This window comes from Nomascus leucogenys, chromosome 1a (assembly GCF_006542625.1).
Source record: "Nomascus leucogenys isolate Asia chromosome 1a, Asia_NLE_v1, whole genome shotgun sequence".
In the NCBI taxonomy this organism is placed as follows: Eukaryota; Metazoa; Chordata; class Mammalia; order Primates; family Hylobatidae; genus Nomascus; species Nomascus leucogenys.
The window spans coordinates 86,987,587-87,008,310 of NC_044381.1; the positions used below are offsets into that span (position 1 = coordinate 86,987,587).

The window sequence follows — 20,724 nt, forward strand, 5'->3', positions numbered from 1 at the left end:
CACCCTATGAGGCAAGGCTTGTTACTACTCTCATTTTACGAATGAGAAAACTAAAAGCCCAGAGAAGCTAGGCAACGTTCCCAAGGTTAAACAGCATGTGGGTGCTGTTGCTGGTACTGACATCCATGGCTGGGCTCCAGAGCCAAGCTTCTAATCACTAGGTCCCACTGCCTTTCATTGTAACAAACAGAAACACCGGCCCACCTGCAAAAAGGACTTCACAAAGTCAAAAACTGTTGACCAAGCACCTACTCTGTGTGCCAGACACCAGATGCTGAACATCCAGGTGAGACAGCCCTGCTCTCCAGGCAGGTCAGGCCCAGCGCGAGACACTCCTGATGAGAGTTCTTGTTCTGAGGTGGAGTAAAGATGGCAGGCTCTGGGCCACCTCTGCCCACGTGCAATGCAGAAGTGGGACGGGAGAACGTGGCTGAGGACAGCAAGGCTGAAAGCACGGGGGCATGAGAAGTGGCCCCAGCGATCCCCGGGGGTGGCAGGAGCCCGGAAAGCCAGGCCTGTGATGTCCCACTGGCAGGTGTTGCGGGAATAGCAGGCGGGAGATGCTGCTACAGGGCTGCACTCCTCCCACACATGACGGAGGGCCCCAGGATTGTGTTAGATGCTCGGGGGAGATGTTCACAGGCAAAGCAGACATCGTTCTCATCTTCATGGAGCTCGGAGTTGGGGATTCTATTGGTAACCAAATCACACATATGAATTCTTCATTACAAACTGTGTGAAGAGCCATGAAGGAAAAACGAATTGTGAGAGAGTATTACAAGAGATCGTCCTCACCTGGGGGAGTCAGGGAGGGCCTCCTGGAAGAGACTGCCTGAGCCAAAATCCGAAGCAGGGTGGGAGGGAATGGAGAAGGAACAACGTGCCTGAAGGCCTGGAGGTAGCAGCAGAGGTAGCTCATTTGATAAATGGGAAGCAGGCCCGTGTGCCCCACCAGCAGGGAGCAAGGGGGAGCAGGGAAGAGAGAGCAGAGGGCCAGAGAGGGGCCCCGGGTCTGATTCTCACCAGGCCTGGGAGACGATGTAAGGGTCCCGGAGCAGTGGGACACGGCTCACGGGTTTAAAGCAGGGGCAACTCGAGGGGGGTTGAGGCTGGGGATCATGTGCAGGGCTTGACTGAACAATGCTGTCCTCTCCCATTTCCCCCCGTCAGCTCACCCCTTTTCTGTGGGGCAGCCCTGGAGGCAGTGGGCTTCCTCTGGAGATGATGATCTGAGTTATTTATTTTTACCCCTGAGCACTGGACTCTATCAAATGCTGTGCTCATGAGAAACTATCTGGATATTTCCCTTTGGGCCCTGGGCAAGATTCAGGTGTGACCTGTGAGTGCGTGGGAGCCCAAGGTGTCTGAAGAGAAAGCACAATTTCACTGGTCCATTTGGACAAGGCCTGTGCAGTGGTTGCAGCCCTCAGCTGCTCTGTCCCTGTGCTAGGCAGCCAGCACCCAGGCATGTGGTCCAGTCCCAAGGAGGGACTGGCTTTATAGCTGGGATGTGGTCTGTGTATTTATGGACAGGTTCGGGCCCTATTTGAGTTTGGCCAGTGTGGGGTGTGTGTTTCCAGTATTCCCTTGAAGGGTGTGGTACTACCTCTGAAATTTTCTCTGCTGTTCTGGAAAAGGGTCAACAAGTTCTCATCTGTTTGCTTCACACAAAGGGCCCACAAATACCTTAGAGACAGAGCTTGTATTCACGCCTTCCCAAAACCTCTACGAGCTTGGTTTGATTATATAGTCAACTCTACCATTACCGATGGCCTGATTTGTGCTCATGACATTGCCATTCATTATTGTGGGGCATTCATTCCCTCAACCCAGTCTGATGAAGAGCCTCATTCTGTGTGCTCAGGACTCTGCTATATGGGAGTAGATAAGAGTGGACCCAGGTCTCAAGGCCTGTACAATCTAATCATGGGTTATGGAGCAGAAGCTCATGGATTGTGATAGCCCAATTGTTCTCCGGCTGTATTCTGTTGTTAACAGGGGGTTCCCTGATATAGGGGTTCATGGTTAAGTAACTTTGGAAGATGCTTCTTTGTATATGCCCCTTGATCTGGTTGATTGTTGTGTGACAAACGACCACAAAACTTAACAGCTTAAAACAATTTATTATTATAATCTCTCTCAGTTCTGTGGGTTAACTGGGCTCAGCTGGGTGGTTCTGACTTTGGGGTCTCTCATGCAATTATTTATTTTCATCTCTCTGAGTTGCAATTAGATGACAGCTGGGACTAGACTCACCTGAAGGCTTCTTCACTCAACATGTCTCTGTGCCTGGGTTGGTTGGGCATTTCTCTGTCTGCATGGTTTTGACATGTGTAAACTCGGGCTTCCTCATAGTATGGTGGTCTCAGGGTTGTTAGGCTTCTTACACGGCAGCCGGTTTCCTCAAGATTGAGTATTACAAGAGGCCAGGAAGGAGCTGCAAGACTTCGTGTAACCTAACTTTGAAGTCCCCAGACACCACTCCCATAGCATTTTCTTAGTCAAGCAAGTTTCTGAGGCCAGTCCAGATTCAAGGGAGAGGAAATTAGACTCCATAGCTCAATGGGAGGAGTAGCAAGTAATTTGTAGCTATCTTTAATTTACAATGCGTCTTGGAGGTTCACAATGCATAAGAATGTATCAGTCATCTGAGAAGCCCTTCACCAAGAAAATCTGCTTAACTCAGCATTTTCCAAGCTGATTATTGTTGTTATTTTAAAAATCAGGAAATCTGTTTCTCACAGAAAATTATTTAACTTCTGTATTCTGCTGGAGAGAGGTGGGCAAAAATTGGAGGGATGATAGATTTGGAGCTCACTATGATCTAATAAATAAAACTTTCCCGAGATGGAATTTGGAGATTTATGGTGTGTTCCTGATTTGAGGATACACCCAAATAGAGGCTGCATGGCCATCTGCATGGATGGAGAGGCTGGACATCCTAGAGGGTAAAGCTTTGATTTTACTTCTGACAGATTTAGGTTCTAATTCAGCCTCCACTGCTTATAGCTATGTGACACTGGGCGTTACGTCTCTGGGCTTTGGTTTCCTTGTCTACACAATAGAGTTCCTATTTCATAGGGTTGTTGTGAGGACCGAGATCCTGGATGTGAATTACTTGGCACAGTGCCTGTTAATGGTCAGTAATTGTTAGACATTATTGTTCTTATGATGCATAGAGGATGCCTTCCTTGGTTAGACTTTGTGGCTGCTCTGTTCCCTTCATCTTTAGGGTTTTATATGGGTTTACTAGGGACTTTCTAAAGGCAAGCAAGTACTGTAAGTCATGGACTCACCCCTACTTTTCTTGCAAAAGTAACCTCTGTACCCTTTCACTTTTTTCCAACCTAGTTTCTAATAAGTGACCGTGACCCTCAGTGCAACCTCCACTGCTCCAGGACTCAACCCAAACCCATCTGTGCCTCTGATGGCAGGTCCTACGAGTCCATGTGTGAGTACCAGCGAGCCAAGTGCCGAGACCCGACCCTGGGAGTGGTGCATCGAGGTAGATGCAAAGGTAAGTGTGTGCACCCCCTGCCCAGCCAAGGAGAGGTTCCTGGGCACCCCAGCTCCCTCATTGTGCATTTGCAGCAGGGGAGCTTGGAATAAGCCTGTCCACTCACTTTGCTTTCCTATCTCTCCACCCTTTCCACCAGGGCTGAGGGAAGAAAGCCTGGTCTACCTGAAGGAATGAGCATTTTTCTGTCTTTCAAACACTGCCCCCAGGCTAGGGCTTTAAGAGATGTGCTGCTATCTGGCCAGCGCTTTCCTTTTTCTTTTTTTGGAGATGCTTGAAATGGCAAGACATTATTGCTGGCTCCTGAAGAGTGATTCCAAATTGTTGGCCAACAGAGGTGTTTTGTTTGGTCTGTTTGCCTGTTTAAAAACAGCAAAAAACACTTGGGATAATATTTAAAAATTGGGAGATTCAATGAAAAAAAAAATCTGCCTTTTTGTTCTTCTGTTCCAAAATTGGAAAGTCTGGTAACATTAGGTCTGTGTTCCTACAAAGCAACACATGGCTAGAACTGCATAACAGCTACTGCTTTAAAGGGGAGCCTGTTGTCCAGTTTGCCACAGTCTTACAGCACTCCCTATAGTCTCTCAAAACTGAATGTCCTTCTCATATCCAGCTGGTTTCTCTAATTTATATCTTTTTCCTGAGTCCTGTACATATTTGAATTTGTGACCCCAGACTGCTTAGAGCCATCACAGGAATTGTAGGTGGCTAAGCAGGCTGCGCTAGAGCCTCTGATTTTCTAAAGAAAATGTTTGCAATTCTTGAACCATAAGACGTGGTTGAGCCCCTGTTAGGCTTACTACTTTTAGAATAAACCCAGTGAAAAATCATGGAAGTAAAACATTTTTTTTCTATGGGGCCAGGGTAGAGGTACTTGGGAGAAAAGACAGGCAGAACTTGTGATAAACACGACTCCTCTGCTTTTCTATGAATGACATATGGGGAAGGAGGGCAGCGCAGCAGTCACTAGCCACGGCCCTTTTAGGCTTGGACAAGCCAGTTGGTTGTGTGTGGGCTCCCGCACAGGTGGAGTGGTTTTCTCAGCCATTTTGTCCCTCGGCCCCAGTGTCGAATCCAAGTGAAATATGAAATCCGCTCCTCTCCTCTTTCAGACGCTGGCCAGAGCAAGTGTCGCCTGGAGCGGGCTCAAGCCCTGGAGCAAGCCAAGAAGCCTCAGGAAGCTGTTTTTGTCCCAGAGTGTGGCGAGGATGGCTCCTTTACCCAGGTGAGGCCTCGGACAACCCTCTTGGGTTCTTTCCTGGACGGAGGCAGAGGGGAGGTGTCCCGAGAGCACGAGGGCTGCTTGGCGCCTTCACTTTCTGGGAAACAGTTGAGTGAGTGGCTCTTCAACTCCCCTCTGTGCTGCCTTCCCCCTCCGCAGCCCTCGACGCCACCTCTTGCCAACTGGCAGTAGGTCCTGAAAAGATGCATGGAAGCCCAAGCCAGGAAACTGGCATTGCTTGGTCCCCATCCTCCCTGCCGGCTGTCTCCTTGGAGGGCCAGACCTGTGCTTTTCTCTTCTGTCAAATGTGGGCTGATTGTTTTTCTTATTACTGCCAGTTTCCATGGGCAACCCCGGTATTCCCTTCCCTGTTTATTGCTACCCCCTGCCCTCCCTGCTTTCTATCCCCAGTCCTTGAACGAAGCAGACCCTCTTTGAGCGCGAAGTGTACTATGGTTCTTGGAGTGTGTGAGTGTGTGTGTGTGTGTGTATACACATACGGGTATGTATATACTCAGATTTTAAAACCTAAGTCAGGCAGTCCTACCTCTCATCTTGCATGGTCTTCTGGTTAGTGTGTTGTCAAAGTAATGCTGACTGTGTTGATCTTGGCACAGACTATTTCTTTTTTCTTTTCTTTTTTTCAAGGCAGGGTCTCACTCTGTTGCAGACAGGGTCTCACTCCAGGCTGGAGTGCAGTGGCACAATCATAGTTCATTGTAGCCTTGAACTCCTGGGATCAAGCAATCCTTCCACCCAAGCCTCCGGAATAGCTGGGACTACAGGCACAAACCACCACACCCAGCTTATTTTTAAAATATTTTTTAGAGATGGGGATCTTGCTATGTTGCCCAGACTGGTCTCAAAGCCCTGGCCTCAAGTGATCCTCCTGCCTCAGCCTCCAAAAGTGCTAGGATTATAGTGTGAGCCATCACACCTGGCCTTGGCACAGACTATTTCTAAAACACAGGCAACAGTGGGACAGAAAGGTGCTTCTCAGGAAAGCTTCTGGGCTGCTTCCTCCTATGCAGGGGCTTGTGGCTGAGGTGGGAGGCAGCCTAGGCGGTGGGCAGCTTCTGTGAGAGTCAGATATGGTGCCAGCTGGGTGAAGGTGCTGTCCTGATGAAAGTGTGGAAGGTCACCGGACAAGGGTGAGCTTAGCCAAGTGGTTGGGAATGGTCCTGGCACCTGCAACTTCTTTGTCCAATCGAACAACATTTGGGGGAATCCTGTTGTCTTAGAGCCAGGGGCAGAGGCTCCAGGGGTTTAAAAGCTCCCCTGTAATTCTTGATCAATGTGGCAAAGGGTATATAGGCTGGTCTTTGGTCTGAGAGGCTTCAGGTTTCATTTCCAGGTGGGACACAGTGGATTACTGATTTGAGACTAACTTTCTGTTGAGGTGGAAATGTAGAGGGATGAGGAGGTTGGGGATTGGATATCAGCATTTTAAAAGTTTTCTGGTTGATTCAAATGGGCAGCCAGGCTTGATAGTCACTGGGTTAAACTGACCTTCGTTGCCGACCCTGGGAGAGGTGCTTTTAATTCATTTTGTCATTTAAGCCTCACCACAAACCTATGAGGTAGGTGTCATTATCCCCATGCATAGATGATGCAACAGGTATGGGATGTGCAGTGGCGGAGCTGGGGTTCAGACTCACAAATCCCTAAGTCCAGAGCCCCCAGAAGCCCTCCATACTCTGCTGGCTCTCTGAGCTGGCATCTTTAAAGGAGGCTCTGAGGTGTGCTCTGGAAGGAGGCAGTCTGGTGCTCTGGTTAGAGCGCAGCTCCTGGAGCCGACACCTGGGCACGAAGCTCAGCCCCCACCCCTCAGGTAAGTCCCCGAGCTTCTCTGGGGTCAGAATTTCCTTATCTGAAAAGTGGAGATTGATTATTATGGTTGCTTATCTGTTGTTATTCATTATTATTGTATGTAATAATAATTGTTATATATTCCTATAATTAGTATTGTTAATGATCATTATTATAGCTTCCCTCATTAGGTTGTGATGAAGACAAAATCAGTTAACACACATGAAACACTTGGAACACATAAATAATATATAAATTTTTGTCATTATCATCATGATTATTCCCATCTCTACTGTAGTTCTACTACTGAAATCTTTCTATCGTGTTGATACCACTATACTGCTTAAGAAAAAACCCACCAAACCTTTTGTTGAAAATCCCCAAGTTGGAAAATGGATGAACCCTTCCATCAATTTTTAAAAAACTGTTTATTCTGGTAAAAAGAATGTGGGTGATCTTTGTATATATTTAAAACTGCATTGCTAAGAATTCATGTCTGTGGGGAGGAATCAGACTTTTCTCAGATTAGTTTGGGGCTGAGACAGGTTGAAGGTAAAGAAGGAGAGTGGAGTTTGTGGCCATTGGCTTTTTCTCTCTCCAGGCTTGTGTGATCCTGGGTGTGTTGGTTATAGGAACGGCTGACCCCTGCCCTCCTGATTCTGAAGTGTTGGCTACCTCGTGACAGACAGCCCACTGGCCAGCTTTTATTTTGGTGAGGCCAGGCCACACCAGGTGGTGTTTACTGGGGGAAAGGAACTTTCAGATTAGTCCAGGCTAAATTGCTAAACAAGAGAGTCCCTGAAGTTCAGCAAGAGTTGTGTAGATAGTCAAGAACCCCCTCATTTGTTTGACATGCTAAGCACTGCCATGTGTCTGTAGGCTGAAGGCTAGCTCACTCTGGTGGGCAGCCAGACGGCCAGACAGCGGGCCCATCCCAGCTACAGTGATTGAAATGGATGTGCTTTCCCCGCTGATCAAAGACACTGCAATAACTTCACAAAATAAGGCTGCCTCTTTGAGTGTGCTTCAGTCACACTGACTGGCTGCCAAAATGCCGGGAGATGAATGCTTTCTCCTTTCTCCAACCTCCATCACTTAGCTGGGCTTTTTTTTTTTTTCTCCCAAGACCAAAACCCAGAGATAAACTACATTGCTTTAATATTCTTTAGAATATTGATATGCACGCATCCCGATATTAACATATTTTAGCCCTGGGAATTATTACACAGTAACCCTCTCTTGAAGTTTATGGGGGGAGTGATGGGACTCTAATGGGATTGGATTTGTCTGGCATGGGACACAGCTTGAGACCACATGACTGACTTGGCTTTAATGGGCTTCATGCGGGACTTGCTGGCCTCTGTTCTTTCCCTTTGTTTTCCCTTGTCCTCTTCCCTCCCTACCTCCAACCCCAACTCACACACAGGAGTGGTTCAGCTTTCTTCTACAGCAGCGACTCTAAAGCTGTACATTAGATCATGTTAGACTTTTAAAGGTCTTGAAACCTAGGCCATATCCAAGACCATTAAATCAATATCTGGGAATGGGACACAGACATTGTGTTTTTTTGAGCTCCTCAGGTGATGCCAATGTTTGATCAAAGTTTCAAACCACTTTTGTAAGGACTTCATCACTCTTGTTTCTCGATTGCATCCTTGAGATGTGGAATTTAGCCTCTTTGGTGACCTGTTGAGTAAGGTCAGGAGCTATAGGCTTTGTCCTTTGCTATGGTCTTATCTGTTTTCTGTTCTGGGTATCTGGAACACAATTCCTGACATCTGTTCTATCAAGTCCTCTGCCAAGCAGTTGCCTGGTGCCCAGACTGATTAACTGAAATCTCAGCTGCAGTGGAAGGGTGTTGGGCTGTCACCATCAGGCTGTGTTGGCTGGAGCTTGGCAAGTGTGTGCATCACTGAATGACAATGATGCCCACTTTTTATTGAGTGCTATCAGGTGCTAGGCCCTGTGTTTTACACCCATTAATCTTTACTACAACCTTTTGAGATAGTTATTAATACCCTTATATATAAAGAAAAATTGAGTTTCAGTGGGGTCGAAGAGCTGACTTGAGGTCCCTAAGCTTAAGACAATTTGTACTCAAGCCTGCCTAATATCGAGGGCTTAAGACAAGTTGTACTCAAGCCTGCCTAATATTGACGGCTGTGCTCTTAACTTTTTTGGGCTACAGAAGTGGCCTTGATACAAATGTATTCCATTTCTATCACCGTTGTTGTTGCAGAAGTTCTCTTTCTAATGCTATTGACCAAACAATGAAACAAACATTTAAAAAAACACAATCTTTTGATTACAGAAATTAAAAAAAGATACAAAAAAGTGGAAATAATAGTATAATGAACATATACCCATCACCCAGCTTCAACAATGATTAACAAATGGCCAATTCTGTTTCATCTTTACCTCATTTCCATCTCCTGCCCCCAAACTGGATTGCTTCAAAGCAAATCCCCAGGCACAATATCTTTTCATCCCAGACATTTTTGAGCTCCGCTATATTGTGGGCTGTGTGCTGGTTGCTAGGGAGGATTCAAAAAAATGTCATGACCTCTGCCTTCAAGGAGTTTACACGCAGAAAAGAGATTAAGACATATGATAAAGTAACTATATAAAAGACAATATACAAACAATAATATTTCAAAAGCTCATTTATAAGTCAGTGATTTGGAATCCTGAATGCCTTTTATTTTTAGGAAAATATATACAAATTTTAAATTTTTGGACACAAATACCTTAAAAGTAAAAGCAAAACTGAGCATGGTGGCACAAGCCTGTAGTCCCAGCTAATTGGGAGGCTGAGGCAGGAGGATTGCTTGAGCCCAGGAGTTCAAGGCTATATTGCTCTATGATTGCACCTGTGAATAGCCACTCCACTCCAGCCTGGATAACATAGTGAGACTCTGTTTCTAAAAAGAGAAAAACTAAACTAAAAGCAAACAACACACATTAGCCTTAACAACAAAGAGCTAATCTTATGTAAAGAACTCTTACAATTCAGAAAGAAAAAGATCCTAGTGAAAATGTGGGCAAGAGATAGCAATAAACCAGTCATATGATAATAATAAATAGTCAATAAGTGAATCTGAATGATGTTATCTTCTTTTGTCATTTTAGAAATAACAAATAAAAATGATGATGAATGCTTTTGCTTACTAAATTAGCAAAAACTGGGAAAAGATGATGATATTCAGGGTCAGATAAAGGGAAAAGGGTACCCTTCCATTGCAGTTTGGAAAGTAAACTGGCACTGACTTTTTAATGGGATTGTCTTGCAATATGGGTCAAAAGTCCTCAATCGTGTCCACATTTTGGGCCTGCAATTCCACTTCTAGGAATTTATTCTAAGGAAGTAACTAAAAATATGTGAAACTATTTAGCCGCAAGGATTACAATCCAAGTTCTGTTTATAGTGGCAAAAAATTGGAAACAACCTAAATATCCAATACTAGAAAATTGCTTAAACAAATGACATAGCCACACTATGCAACCTCTAAACGCATGTGTTGTAGAGGCTTATGTAATATATTTGTGTAGGTCTGTGTACTAGGGATTTAATTAACCAGATAATTAAGATGATAAATATTTTCATTTTCTTCTAAATAGAGAAGCTATACACATTCTGTTAAAAAAAATTCTGACAATACGGAAGTATATAAGGTAGAAAGATTAAGCCGGTGATTTCATGCCCCTGAAATAGCAACAGTTAAGTCTAACCCGCTAGATTTTTTTCCTTGTGTGTACTTTTTAGTACACATTTAGGACAAGAATGGTGTAATGTCATATATTGTTTTACAGTATTTTCTTAGCTAATTATATTATGGGCTTATTTTCCAGTAAGTTACTTACAACACTGTCTCATTTAAAAAATGTCTGCATTGTATTTTATTGTATGAATGTATCATGAATCCTAAAAATTTGGAGATTAACTTTCCAGCAGCTGTCTATTGTGTCAAAAGGCCATGCACTTTTTAAGGCATTTGATGCGTACTACCACGTCGTTTTCCATAAATGTTGAGCAACCATGTGGTTGATTATTGGCTGTTATCAGACTCATTCCCAAGACATTTTAATTTTTTGTGTAGATGGATTATAGTTCTAATAATATAGAATATAAAACTCTATTCATTATGTTACTTCTGTGTGGAAAAAAATGTGTTATGTTTCCTGTCTTTGAGCTCCATGGTCCAGGAACAATCTTTCTTGTTATAGCTGTATGGGCACCACCACTTTTCCCATTTTCTCGTTCTAACCACTGCTCCCCTCCGACAGTGCACACATGCACCTGATTTTTTTTATTTCCTGAGGTCATTGCATATAGGGATCTGTATGCATGGATCCCTTGCATATAGGGATCTGGGGAGATGTAACTTCTTCTTGATGATGCTTTGTTCTGAAGTTGGAAGCTTAAAAAATGTTCTGTGGCTTTTTGACAAAGGCATTGGGCTCTATTGTCATTTCCGTAGTTCTTACTGTTGTATTTCCTAAAACCTAGGGAAATGGACACTTGTTTTCTAAGTGCCTGGGGTTGAGCTATGAAGCAGATCTTATTATTCCTTTTTAGCTCCCCAGCCCCACAGTATAGAACCGCATCTTCCTGGCGTCACCCTGTAGACTCGAGTTGTGTGAACTAGCTTGCCTTGGGAACACCTTGGTTTACTGTCTGGTCTTTCTTCTTTCACATTCCCAGCAAGTACTGAAGGTCTGGATGCTTGACATGAACTGTGAAACTTTGTTGGCCTGGACTGATGAAACGTTGGCAGGCTGAACATCCTCATAGGGTGGAAGGGGTTTCTCCTATCTTTGATGAGCCTGGAGGCCTAATAGGAGTTCAGGGGCCAAGGGCCTTTTTGTCTTCATGTAGATAGATCTTGCCTAGAGCAACAGTGTGACTCTCTCAGGCAATGTAGAGGACTCTCTCGGTGAAGTACTGGGACCTGGGGTGCATCTGTGAGCTGGAATGTTTCCGAGCTTCTTCAGCCACAGTTGGCCCCTTTGGATGCTGCAGAAAAAGTGGGCTCTGTGTGTGTTTAGTGGATGGTGCCCTGCTTTATAAAGACCTCCTGACTTTTGGTCTGTGGACAATGCCAGCTTTTTTTTTTAAGCAGTCATACTGCTAAATATTCAAGCCCATCCTTTATGTACAGATGGCATAAATGGTAAATGGACCCCACTGTTGGGCACTTATTGCTTTTCTTTTTCCTTTTTTGTTACATGCTCAAAAAACATATTATTATTACAGTGTGAACATCTACTGTGTCCAGAGCATCTTACTACTTGTTTTACATGTGTTTTTCAGTGAATTGCTTTTGTTCCAAACAACCATTTAATGTACAGTGATAATTTATACAAAATGTCTTCTATTTAGCACATAATTGTTGCTTAGCAGATGTTACTTTTCTTCCTCTTTAGGTTCTTGGTTTACTCAACTGTAAACTGGAAGAGTTGAACTCGTTCAGAGGTTGGCAAACGGTGGTCTGTGGACCGGCCACCTGTTTTTATTTGTTCTTTAAAATAATAACCGTATTGACATATAATTTGTGCACCATAAAAGTTACCATTTAAAAATATGCTGTTGAGTGGTTCTTAGTAAATTCACAGAGTTGTGCAACCATCATCATTATCTAATGCCAGCACATTTTTATCACCCGAGAAGAAATCCTGTTCCCATTAGCATTCACGTCCCATTACCTCTCTCCTCAGTCCCTGGCAACCACTAATCTACTTTCTATTTCTATGATTTGCTTATTCTGGACATTTCATACAAATGGAATAATAATATGTGGTCCTTCTGTCTGGCTTATTTTAATCAGCATAATGTTTTCAAGGCTCAGCCTTGTTGTAGCATGAATCAGTACTTCATTCATTTTTATTGTCAAATAATATTCTATTGTATAGATATATCCCGTTTTATTTATTCATTCATCAGCTGATGGACATTTGGGTTGTTTCTATTTCTTATTTTTATTTTTTATTATTTTTTGAGATGGGGTCTTGCTCTGTTGCCCAGGCCAGAGTGCAGTGGCATGATCTGGACTCATTACAACTTCCACCTCCCGGGCTCAATTGATCCTCCTACCTCAGCCTCCCGAGTAGCTGGGACCACAGGTGTGCACCATCGTACTTGGCTAAATTTTTATATTTTTGGTAGAGATGGGGTTTTGCCATGTTGCCAAAGCTGTTCTTGAACTTCTGAGCTCAAGTGATATACCCACCTCAGCCTCCCAGAGGATTACAGGTGTGAGCCACCATGCCTGGCCTGTTTCCATTTTTTCGGCTGTTATAAATAGTACTACTGTGAACATTTGTGTACATTTTTTTGTGTTTATCTGTTTTCAATTCTCTTGGCATATACCTAGGAGTAGAATTGCTAGGTCATATGGTAACTATATGTTTATGCTTGGAAAACAGACTGTTTTCCAAGGTAGCTGAACCATTTTACATTCCCACCAGCAATGTATGAAGGTTCCAATTTCTCCACATCCTTGTCAACACTTGTTATTTTCCATCTTTCTTATTAGTATCTTTTCTAGTGGGTGTGAAGTCGTATCTCATGGTGTTTTGATTTGCATTTCCATAATGACTAATGATGTCAAGCATCTTTTCATGTGCTTTTTGGCCATTTCTATATCTTTGGAGAAATGTCTACTCAGATCCTTTTCCCATTTCTTAATTCAGTTACTTATCTTTTCATTATTGAGTTACAAGAGCTCTTTTATATTCTAGATACAAGACTCTCTCTCTCTCTCTTTTTTTTTTTTTATTTGAGATGGAGTCTGACTCACTCTGTCGCCCAGGCTGGAGTGCAGTGGCACCATCTTGGCTCACTGCAACCTCTGCCTCCTGCGTTAAAGTGATTCTCCTGACTCAGCCTCTGGAATTGCTGGGATTATAAGCGTGTGCCACAAAGCCCAGCTAATTTTTGTATTTTTATAGTAGAGACGGGGTTTCACCATGTTGGCCAGGCTGGTGTCAAACTCCTGACCTCAGTAATCTGCCTGCCTTAGCCTCCCACAGTGCTGGGATTACAGGTGTGAGCCACTGGGCATTAGATACAAGACTCATCAGATATATGATTCACAAATATTTTCTCCCATCCTGTGGGTTCTTTTTACGTTCTCAGTAATTTTCTTTGAAGCACAAAAGCTTCTTTTTTTTTCTTTTCTTTTTTTTTTTTGAGAGAAGGTCTCACTCTATCACCTAGGCTGGAATGTGGTGGTACCATCTTGGCTCACTGCAACCTCAGCCTCTTTGGCTCAAGCGATCCTCCCACCTCAGCCTCTTGAGTAGCTGGGACTACAGGTGCATGCCACTATGCAGAGCTAATTTTTATGTTTTCTGTAGAGATGATGTTTTGCCATGTTGCTCAGGCTGGTCTTGAACTCCTGAGCTCAAGCAATCTGCCTGTCTTGGTCTCCCAAAGTGCTGGGATTACAGGCGTGAGCCACTGCACCTGGCCAAAAAGCTTTAATTTTGAAGTTCAGTTTATCTTTTTTTCTCTTTTATTTCTTATAACTTCATTCCTTTTCATGCATATATTCCGTTATCTCAGGACTACTTGTTGAAAAGACTATTTTTCCATCTTGAATTGTCTTGGTCCTCTCATCAAAAATCAGCTTATTTCTGGATTCTCAATTCTATTCCATTAATCTATATATCTAGTCCTATGCCAGTACCACACTCTCCTGATTACTATAACCTTGTTGTAAGTTTTGAAATCTTATTTTTTCTTTGTAATTGGACAGCGAGATGAGTGTTGTTCTGCACCGTATGGGGTTGATGCTGGCTCCACTCACCAAGGCAGAGCATCTAGCAGGGGGAATGCACAGGAACCTGTAGCCTGTGCTGTGGTCCTAGGTTTGGGGACAATGTCAGTACCCTTGGCATGATATTTACAAGAAAAGGAAAAGGTTGGGAAAGAACGGTACCAACTGGGGGTAGGAAACTTTTTAGAATCACCAAAGATGAGCATTGTGTATCTCTAAGAGCTCTCAGTCTCTGACAGGCTAATACTTCTTTGAATCTACAAGCAGGAAAGGGAATTCCTTTTCAAATTAGAAACCCTGGGTTACAGGGATCCTTGAAGCTGTAGAGGAGAAATGCTACTGCCTGTCTGAGTAGCGCGGTGGGCTTGTGCTGGTCCCCCCCGCCCCTCCCCCACTGGCATATCCTCTGTGGGCATTGAGGTTCTCAGCACATCAAGATCGAGGAGAGGTAGAAGCTGGAGCCCCAGTGAGCAGCAGCCAGCAGCCAGCTTCCCAAGGGGACCCTACTTTTGCCTTCCTGTGGGAGGTCAAGGTGGCATATCATTTGCAGTGAGTAAACAGTCTCAGTTATGCAGTTATGAAATTTAATTTTTAACTTTGTCAATGATGGCAAGAGCAGGGCCTGACCAATTCATGTGCAGGAAGGACTTGTCTAGGAAGTGACAGGTCTAATCTCTTGCATGTGTTGGGAGCCTCTACTATCATGTTTTCAATGGCAGAACTGGTCCCCATGCCCCCATCACCCATCAGGTGCAAGGACGTGTGATAAGATGAGGGCGGATGGAGCACACTTTGTGCTCAGAACACTCTCCGTTGTGTTCTCTGGGGACTCGCCTATCCCACTCTCTGCTCTGTCCTGCTCTTCAATCTGCTGTTTTCTAGCTGAATGGCCACTGTGAGTCCTCTCTCAGATTGGCTGGCATCATTTGCTTTGGAGTAAGCATGCAAGGTTTGGGTGCTCCCAGCTGGACATCCGAGCTCCCTGTAGTCCTTGGTGATTCTGTGCCTACAATTTGTCTATTGTGGAAATGAAAGGAGTGAGCTCTGGGCGGTATCTGCGGCTGCTCTTCTGCAAAGCAGTGTACTTGGGAGGGAGGGAAAGATGGAAGCCTCCTGCTCTGGCTTTCCTGCTGTCTGTGGGAGAGGACAGGCTCGGTAATGAGAGGCTTCAGTCACTCTCTCTGGTATTCTTTTTTTTTTTTTTTTTGAGACGGAGTCTCACTCTGTTGCCCAGGCTGGAGTGCAGTGGCGCGATCTTGGCTCACTGCAAGCTCCACCTCCTGGGTTCATGCCATTCTCTTGCCTCAGCCTTCCAAGTAGCTGGGACTACAGGTGCTCACCACCACGCCCGGCTAATGTTTTTGTATTTTTAGTAGAGATGGGGTTTCACTGTGTTAGCCAAGATGGCCTCGATTTGCTGACCTCGTGATCCGCCCACCTTGGCCTCCCAAAGTGGTGGAATTACAGGAGCTGCTATTCTTTTTTAGATAATAATAATCATCATCAACAACACTACTTTCTTAACCTATACACAAGATGCCAGGCTGTTTTATATTTGCCTGACACATGTTAAGTTATTCAGTCCTCACTATAAGCACTATTACATTCCCATTTTATTGATGTGGAAACTGAACCACAGAGAAGCTGTGTAGCTTGCCCAGGGTCTCACAGTGTGCAAGTGGCAGAGTCAGAATTCAAACCCAAGTACCCTGGCTCCAGAGTTCTTGATCCTAACCATGATTCCACACTGCCCCTCTAAGAGACATTGCCGTCTTTTAAAGTGATATTGCCAAACTAGGGCATATCCAGGAGGGTGACTCAGGTGAGTAAAGTTGGGAAATGATGTCATGTGAGGAATATCCAACGGAGCCAGAGATAACAACCAAAGGATGGATAAAAAGATGACTAGGCCGGGCGCAGTAGCTCACGCCCTGTAACCCCAGCACTTTGGGAGGCTGAGGTTGGGTGAATCACCTGAGGTCAGGAGATCAAGACCAGCCTGGCTAACATGGTGAAACCCTGTCTCTACTAAAAACACACAAAAAATTAGCCAGGTGTGGTGGTACATGCCTGTAGTCCCAGCCACTTGGGAGGCTGAGGCAGGAGAATCTCTTGAACCCGGGAGGTGGAGGTTGCAGCGAGCCGAGCTGGCACCACTGCACTCCAGCCTGGGTGACAGAGCAAGACTCCATCTCAAAAAATAATAAAAAGATGACCAAAGGGATATCTGAGAGCTAGATCCAAACCTTTGTCTGTGAATGATAATAGTCTTTTATGTGTAGTCCCACAGAGCTGACCCAGGATCACAGAGTATAGTATATAAAAAGTAGGATTCTGACTCGAAATAGGGAAGAACTTTTGACAAGTAGAGTAGCTCACAGACGGAATGTCTGACTCAAAGAGGACTTAACTTCCCATCCCGGAAAGTGGGCAAGCAGAGACCAAGTGGATATCCATCAGCCATGCCGTGGGGATGGGAGGGAGTGTTCCTACATTGGGAAGGGGGTTCAATTGATCTCTGAGGAGGAAAACACCACTTTTTAGGGTTTCATGAGACAAGAGCTAATGGCCAATTAGGTGGCTAGGCACACAGTAGGCCCACAACAGACATTTACTCAGGAAACTTTCAGGCAGAGCCATTAAGACACACATTTAGGGCTTTTGCCACTGCTCTGTGTGTGCACGTAACATGCTGGGAGGTGACCCGGCAGGTCAGTCAACTAAACTCTTCTGCAAAATTGAAGAGATCAGAATTTTTTTTCATGTCAAAATAGGGAAGAATAATAGGAACTCAGGTGGGAGGTGTGAAGACAGAAAAGTTTTATTAAAAGTGAAGTCAGACAGGAGAACAAGGAAAGGCTCCACTCCTGCAGGCCACTTTTGTCTTCCCCACCAGCCAGCTTTCTCACAGTTCTCATCTGAATAAATTCTCCTGTTTATGAGGGACTTTCTTATTATGTGCTTTTTAAACATAAAAATATATTTGATACTTAACCCTCAAGATAGAAATAAAATTAAAGGAACAAGAGGTATCATATTTGCTGTTTACAAAACCTGGACCATTCTAGGCACCAGACAGAGGAACAGGAGTGAAGACAGTGAAGTTTCTTGGGTCCCCGGAGCCCTAACACTCGGGTGTTGCAAATGTCTTTATATGTCCATTGTGGGGGATGCTGTTCAAACTTTTTGGAAAATACAAAAAATATTCTTCACCATATAATTGGAATGGTGGTCTTAACACTGACAGTTAGGTACTAGTTTATAAATCTCCACTCCACTCTTCAGGAACAAAAGTTCACCTTATAGCAGGGTTGTGGAATTATGGACCTTCTGGATTAAAGGGGACCTCAGAGACATCTGGTTTATCTTCTCCTTCCTCTCCCTACCCCACTCCAATCCAGGGCTCAGGTTCCACTCACAGTCTCTCCCCAAGTAGTCTTCCACCTTCTGCTCGATTGCTCTCAGAGACAGGAAGCTTCCTCCCACAATGACAAAATCCATAATGCATTTTGGGACAATTTTGTTGGAAAGTCCTCCTTACCTTGACTTGAGAGCTGTCTTCCTATGACTTCCAAGAGATGACTTCAGTTCTAGCTATGGGAATTACAGAATCCACAGAAAGACTTGAAGATGGGCACCATTGTATCCTTGTGAAATCTTCTCTTTCAGCCAACAATTTATTTCCCCTGGCAGAAATCCTTAGTTCTAGCACTCATTCCCATATCATAGGGATTTATATATCTTTCCTTCTGGCCTCCTTCTTCTGAGTCTAATTTGCCAAGGCCCTTCTTATAGGGCCTTCCTTATAGCATCCTTCCTCACACTGGACACAAGATTTCAGATGTGGTCATGAGCAGGCTGGGGAAGAACAAGGCCATCTCTTGTTCTAAACACACCACTCCTAACTAATGCCATGTTGGCAGCCATATCACACATTCAACTCATAAAAAATGCAGTTGACAAAGACTCCCATATTTAGGAGGATTTGAAATGGAAGGATTAGCTTCCTTTCCTGCATCTCCTCTTAAATTCTGGCAGATGAGGTAAATACTCTTAAAGGAAAAATTCTTCATTCCCCAACAGGCAATCCTCCCTAGGAGGGAAACAATGTCTACAGCCAATAAGAATAGCAGTGCTTTCAGGCTATGGCCTAGATTAAGCTCGCCCATCCCATGGCCCGCAGGCCACATGCAGCCCAGGATTGCTTTGAATGAGGCCCAACACAAATTCGTAAACCTTCTTAAAACATTATGAGATTTTTTAAAGCTCATCAGCTATTGTTAGTGTTAGTGTATTTTATATGTAGCCCAAGACAGTTCTTCTTCCAGGGTGGCCCAGGGAAGCCAAAAGATTGGACACCCCTGGCCTAGATCCTCTGCAAAAGGTAGGGGAAAAGGATAAAATCAGCATGTGCTAAGCACATATCCTATATCTATACTGTTTTAGATGCTTTATATATCTTGTCTCGTTTTGTCTTCTTAATAATCTTCAAGGTGGTACCATGAATCCTGTTTCATAGATAGGCTCAGAGAGGTTAAGTGACTTTGCTGAAGTCACACAGCTAGTAGTGGAGATGGTATTTACACTCAGGTCTTTTTGTCTCCAAAACCATGTTTTCCCTTCTACTCCCGTTGCTTCTCAGCCAAACCTGACAAAAGATGAAGAGGAGGTTTGTGCAATAACCTATTCCAAACTGAGGAAAGGACAGCTCATGCTAGACAGACCAAAAGAATTATACCATCCCTTCCTTCTCTCCCCCTTACCCACTTCTCACTGCAGTCAAACTCTTGTCCGTGTGTGAAATCACCCAGAAGATTTAATACTGCAATTACTAGATTCATGCATTAAAATACCATGTCATTAAAACATTGGGAATATAAAAGCTTTGGAAAGAAATAGGGTCACAAGGCCCCTTGTTCCCAAATTCTCACCTAGAAAAGTACTTGTTTCTTGAGTATTTCATGATAAATGCCAGAAAGAGGGTGGGATGCTCCTTTGACACAGTGGCTCTTGAAGTGTGGTCCCTGGACCCAGCAGCAAGAGCATTGCCAGGGAACTTGTTAGAAATGCAAATACTCCAGATGACTCCAGACTCGATGAATGCAGAAGCTCTGTGGGTGAGGCCCAGCAATGTTTTCATAAGCCCTCCCGGTGACTCTTATCCATACCCAATAAACAATCTTCTCCAGCAGATTCTGATGGAGAGAGATGTTCTTGGGGGTGGGGACATAAGTGGCCATCTCAGGTGATCAGTCTTCCAGTCAGAGCCCATGGCACCCATGGAAAACCACAACTGCTCGGACATCCTGTAGGGAATGCAATCAAAAGGAAAACAGGGCAGCTGAAAATACTGCTCTGACGTGAAGCCATCAGTAGGATCAACAGCAAGATGTTTAAATTTCACTGTGCATTAGCTTAATCCAAAAACCCTGCTAACCGATTTGGAGTAATGGGCAGATTAAAAAGAAAAACCAGTCTCATATTCTCACTGCCAAAAGAGAGTTAGAAAAATACTCACATTCCTTTTACTTGTAGTTTAACCTTTTTCCACTAGGAAATGTTCATATACATGATAGCAGTCCTTTCATTACATGTTCTGTAGTTTCTACCAGGCATGCTGAATCAAGCCTGTCCCATTGCATATGGTTCATGATTTCTATTTTGCAAAAGAAGCACGAAGAGATAGATGGGGAGAAATGAAGCCACAGGGTGAGAAGGCGCTGTGCCTTCCATGGGATCCCAGTTGTCCTTGAAGTTCCCAGGCAATTCAGGATGGATTTCTTAGCAAATACATAGCTTGAGAAAGCATTACAAAAAGAGAGGAGGGGTTGTCACCAGAAGGAAATTATTTCAAGCATAGTAAACTGACAGCCTGATATCTAGACTGCAAAAAAGTAGGATGGGACAAAGTGAAAAAATACAGCAAGGCCTTGTAGTTCATTATACTGCTTTTCCCCTGACCCCAAGCATGTTTCAGAGAACACTAGTCCTGTCCAATGCTCCTTGTGTAAAAGTTAGTAGAGGGTCCCTGCATTTGTCCATTCTTGCATTGCTATAAAGAAATACTGGAGACTGGGTAATTTATAAAGAAAAGAGGTTTAATTGGCTCATGGTTCTGCAGGCTGTACAGGAAGCATGATGCTGGCATCTACTCTGTTTCTGGAAAGGCCTCAGGAAACTTACAATCATGGCGGAAGGGGAAGGGGAAGCAGGCAAATCACATGGCCAGAGCAGGAGCAGGATCAGGAGAGAGGGAGGGGAGGTGCCACACACTCTTAAACGACCAGATCTCATGAGAACTCATTCACTATCATGAAAAGCAAGGGGGTGGTGCTAAATATTCATGAGAAACCCAGCCCTATGATCCAGTCACCTCCCACCAGGCCCCACCTCCC

The 20,724-nt window shown here is 44.2% G+C and overlaps 1 protein-coding gene across 8 annotated transcripts in view; it reads left to right on the top strand.

Annotated features, from left to right (window-relative positions):
- SMOC1 (SPARC related modular calcium binding 1) overlaps window positions 1–20,724 on the top strand; it is a 156,729-nt gene that overhangs the window by 66,760 nt on the left and 69,245 nt on the right. For all 8 annotated transcript variants that reach the window (XM_030812646.1, XM_030812653.1, XM_030812648.1 and 5 more), the window contains exons 2-3: window positions 3,352–3,517; window positions 4,633–4,745. In XM_030812646.1, the coding sequence (XP_030668506.1) occupies window positions 3,352–3,517; window positions 4,633–4,745 (279 nt within the window). The remainder of the gene's footprint in view (window positions 1–3,351; window positions 3,518–4,632; window positions 4,746–20,724) is intronic.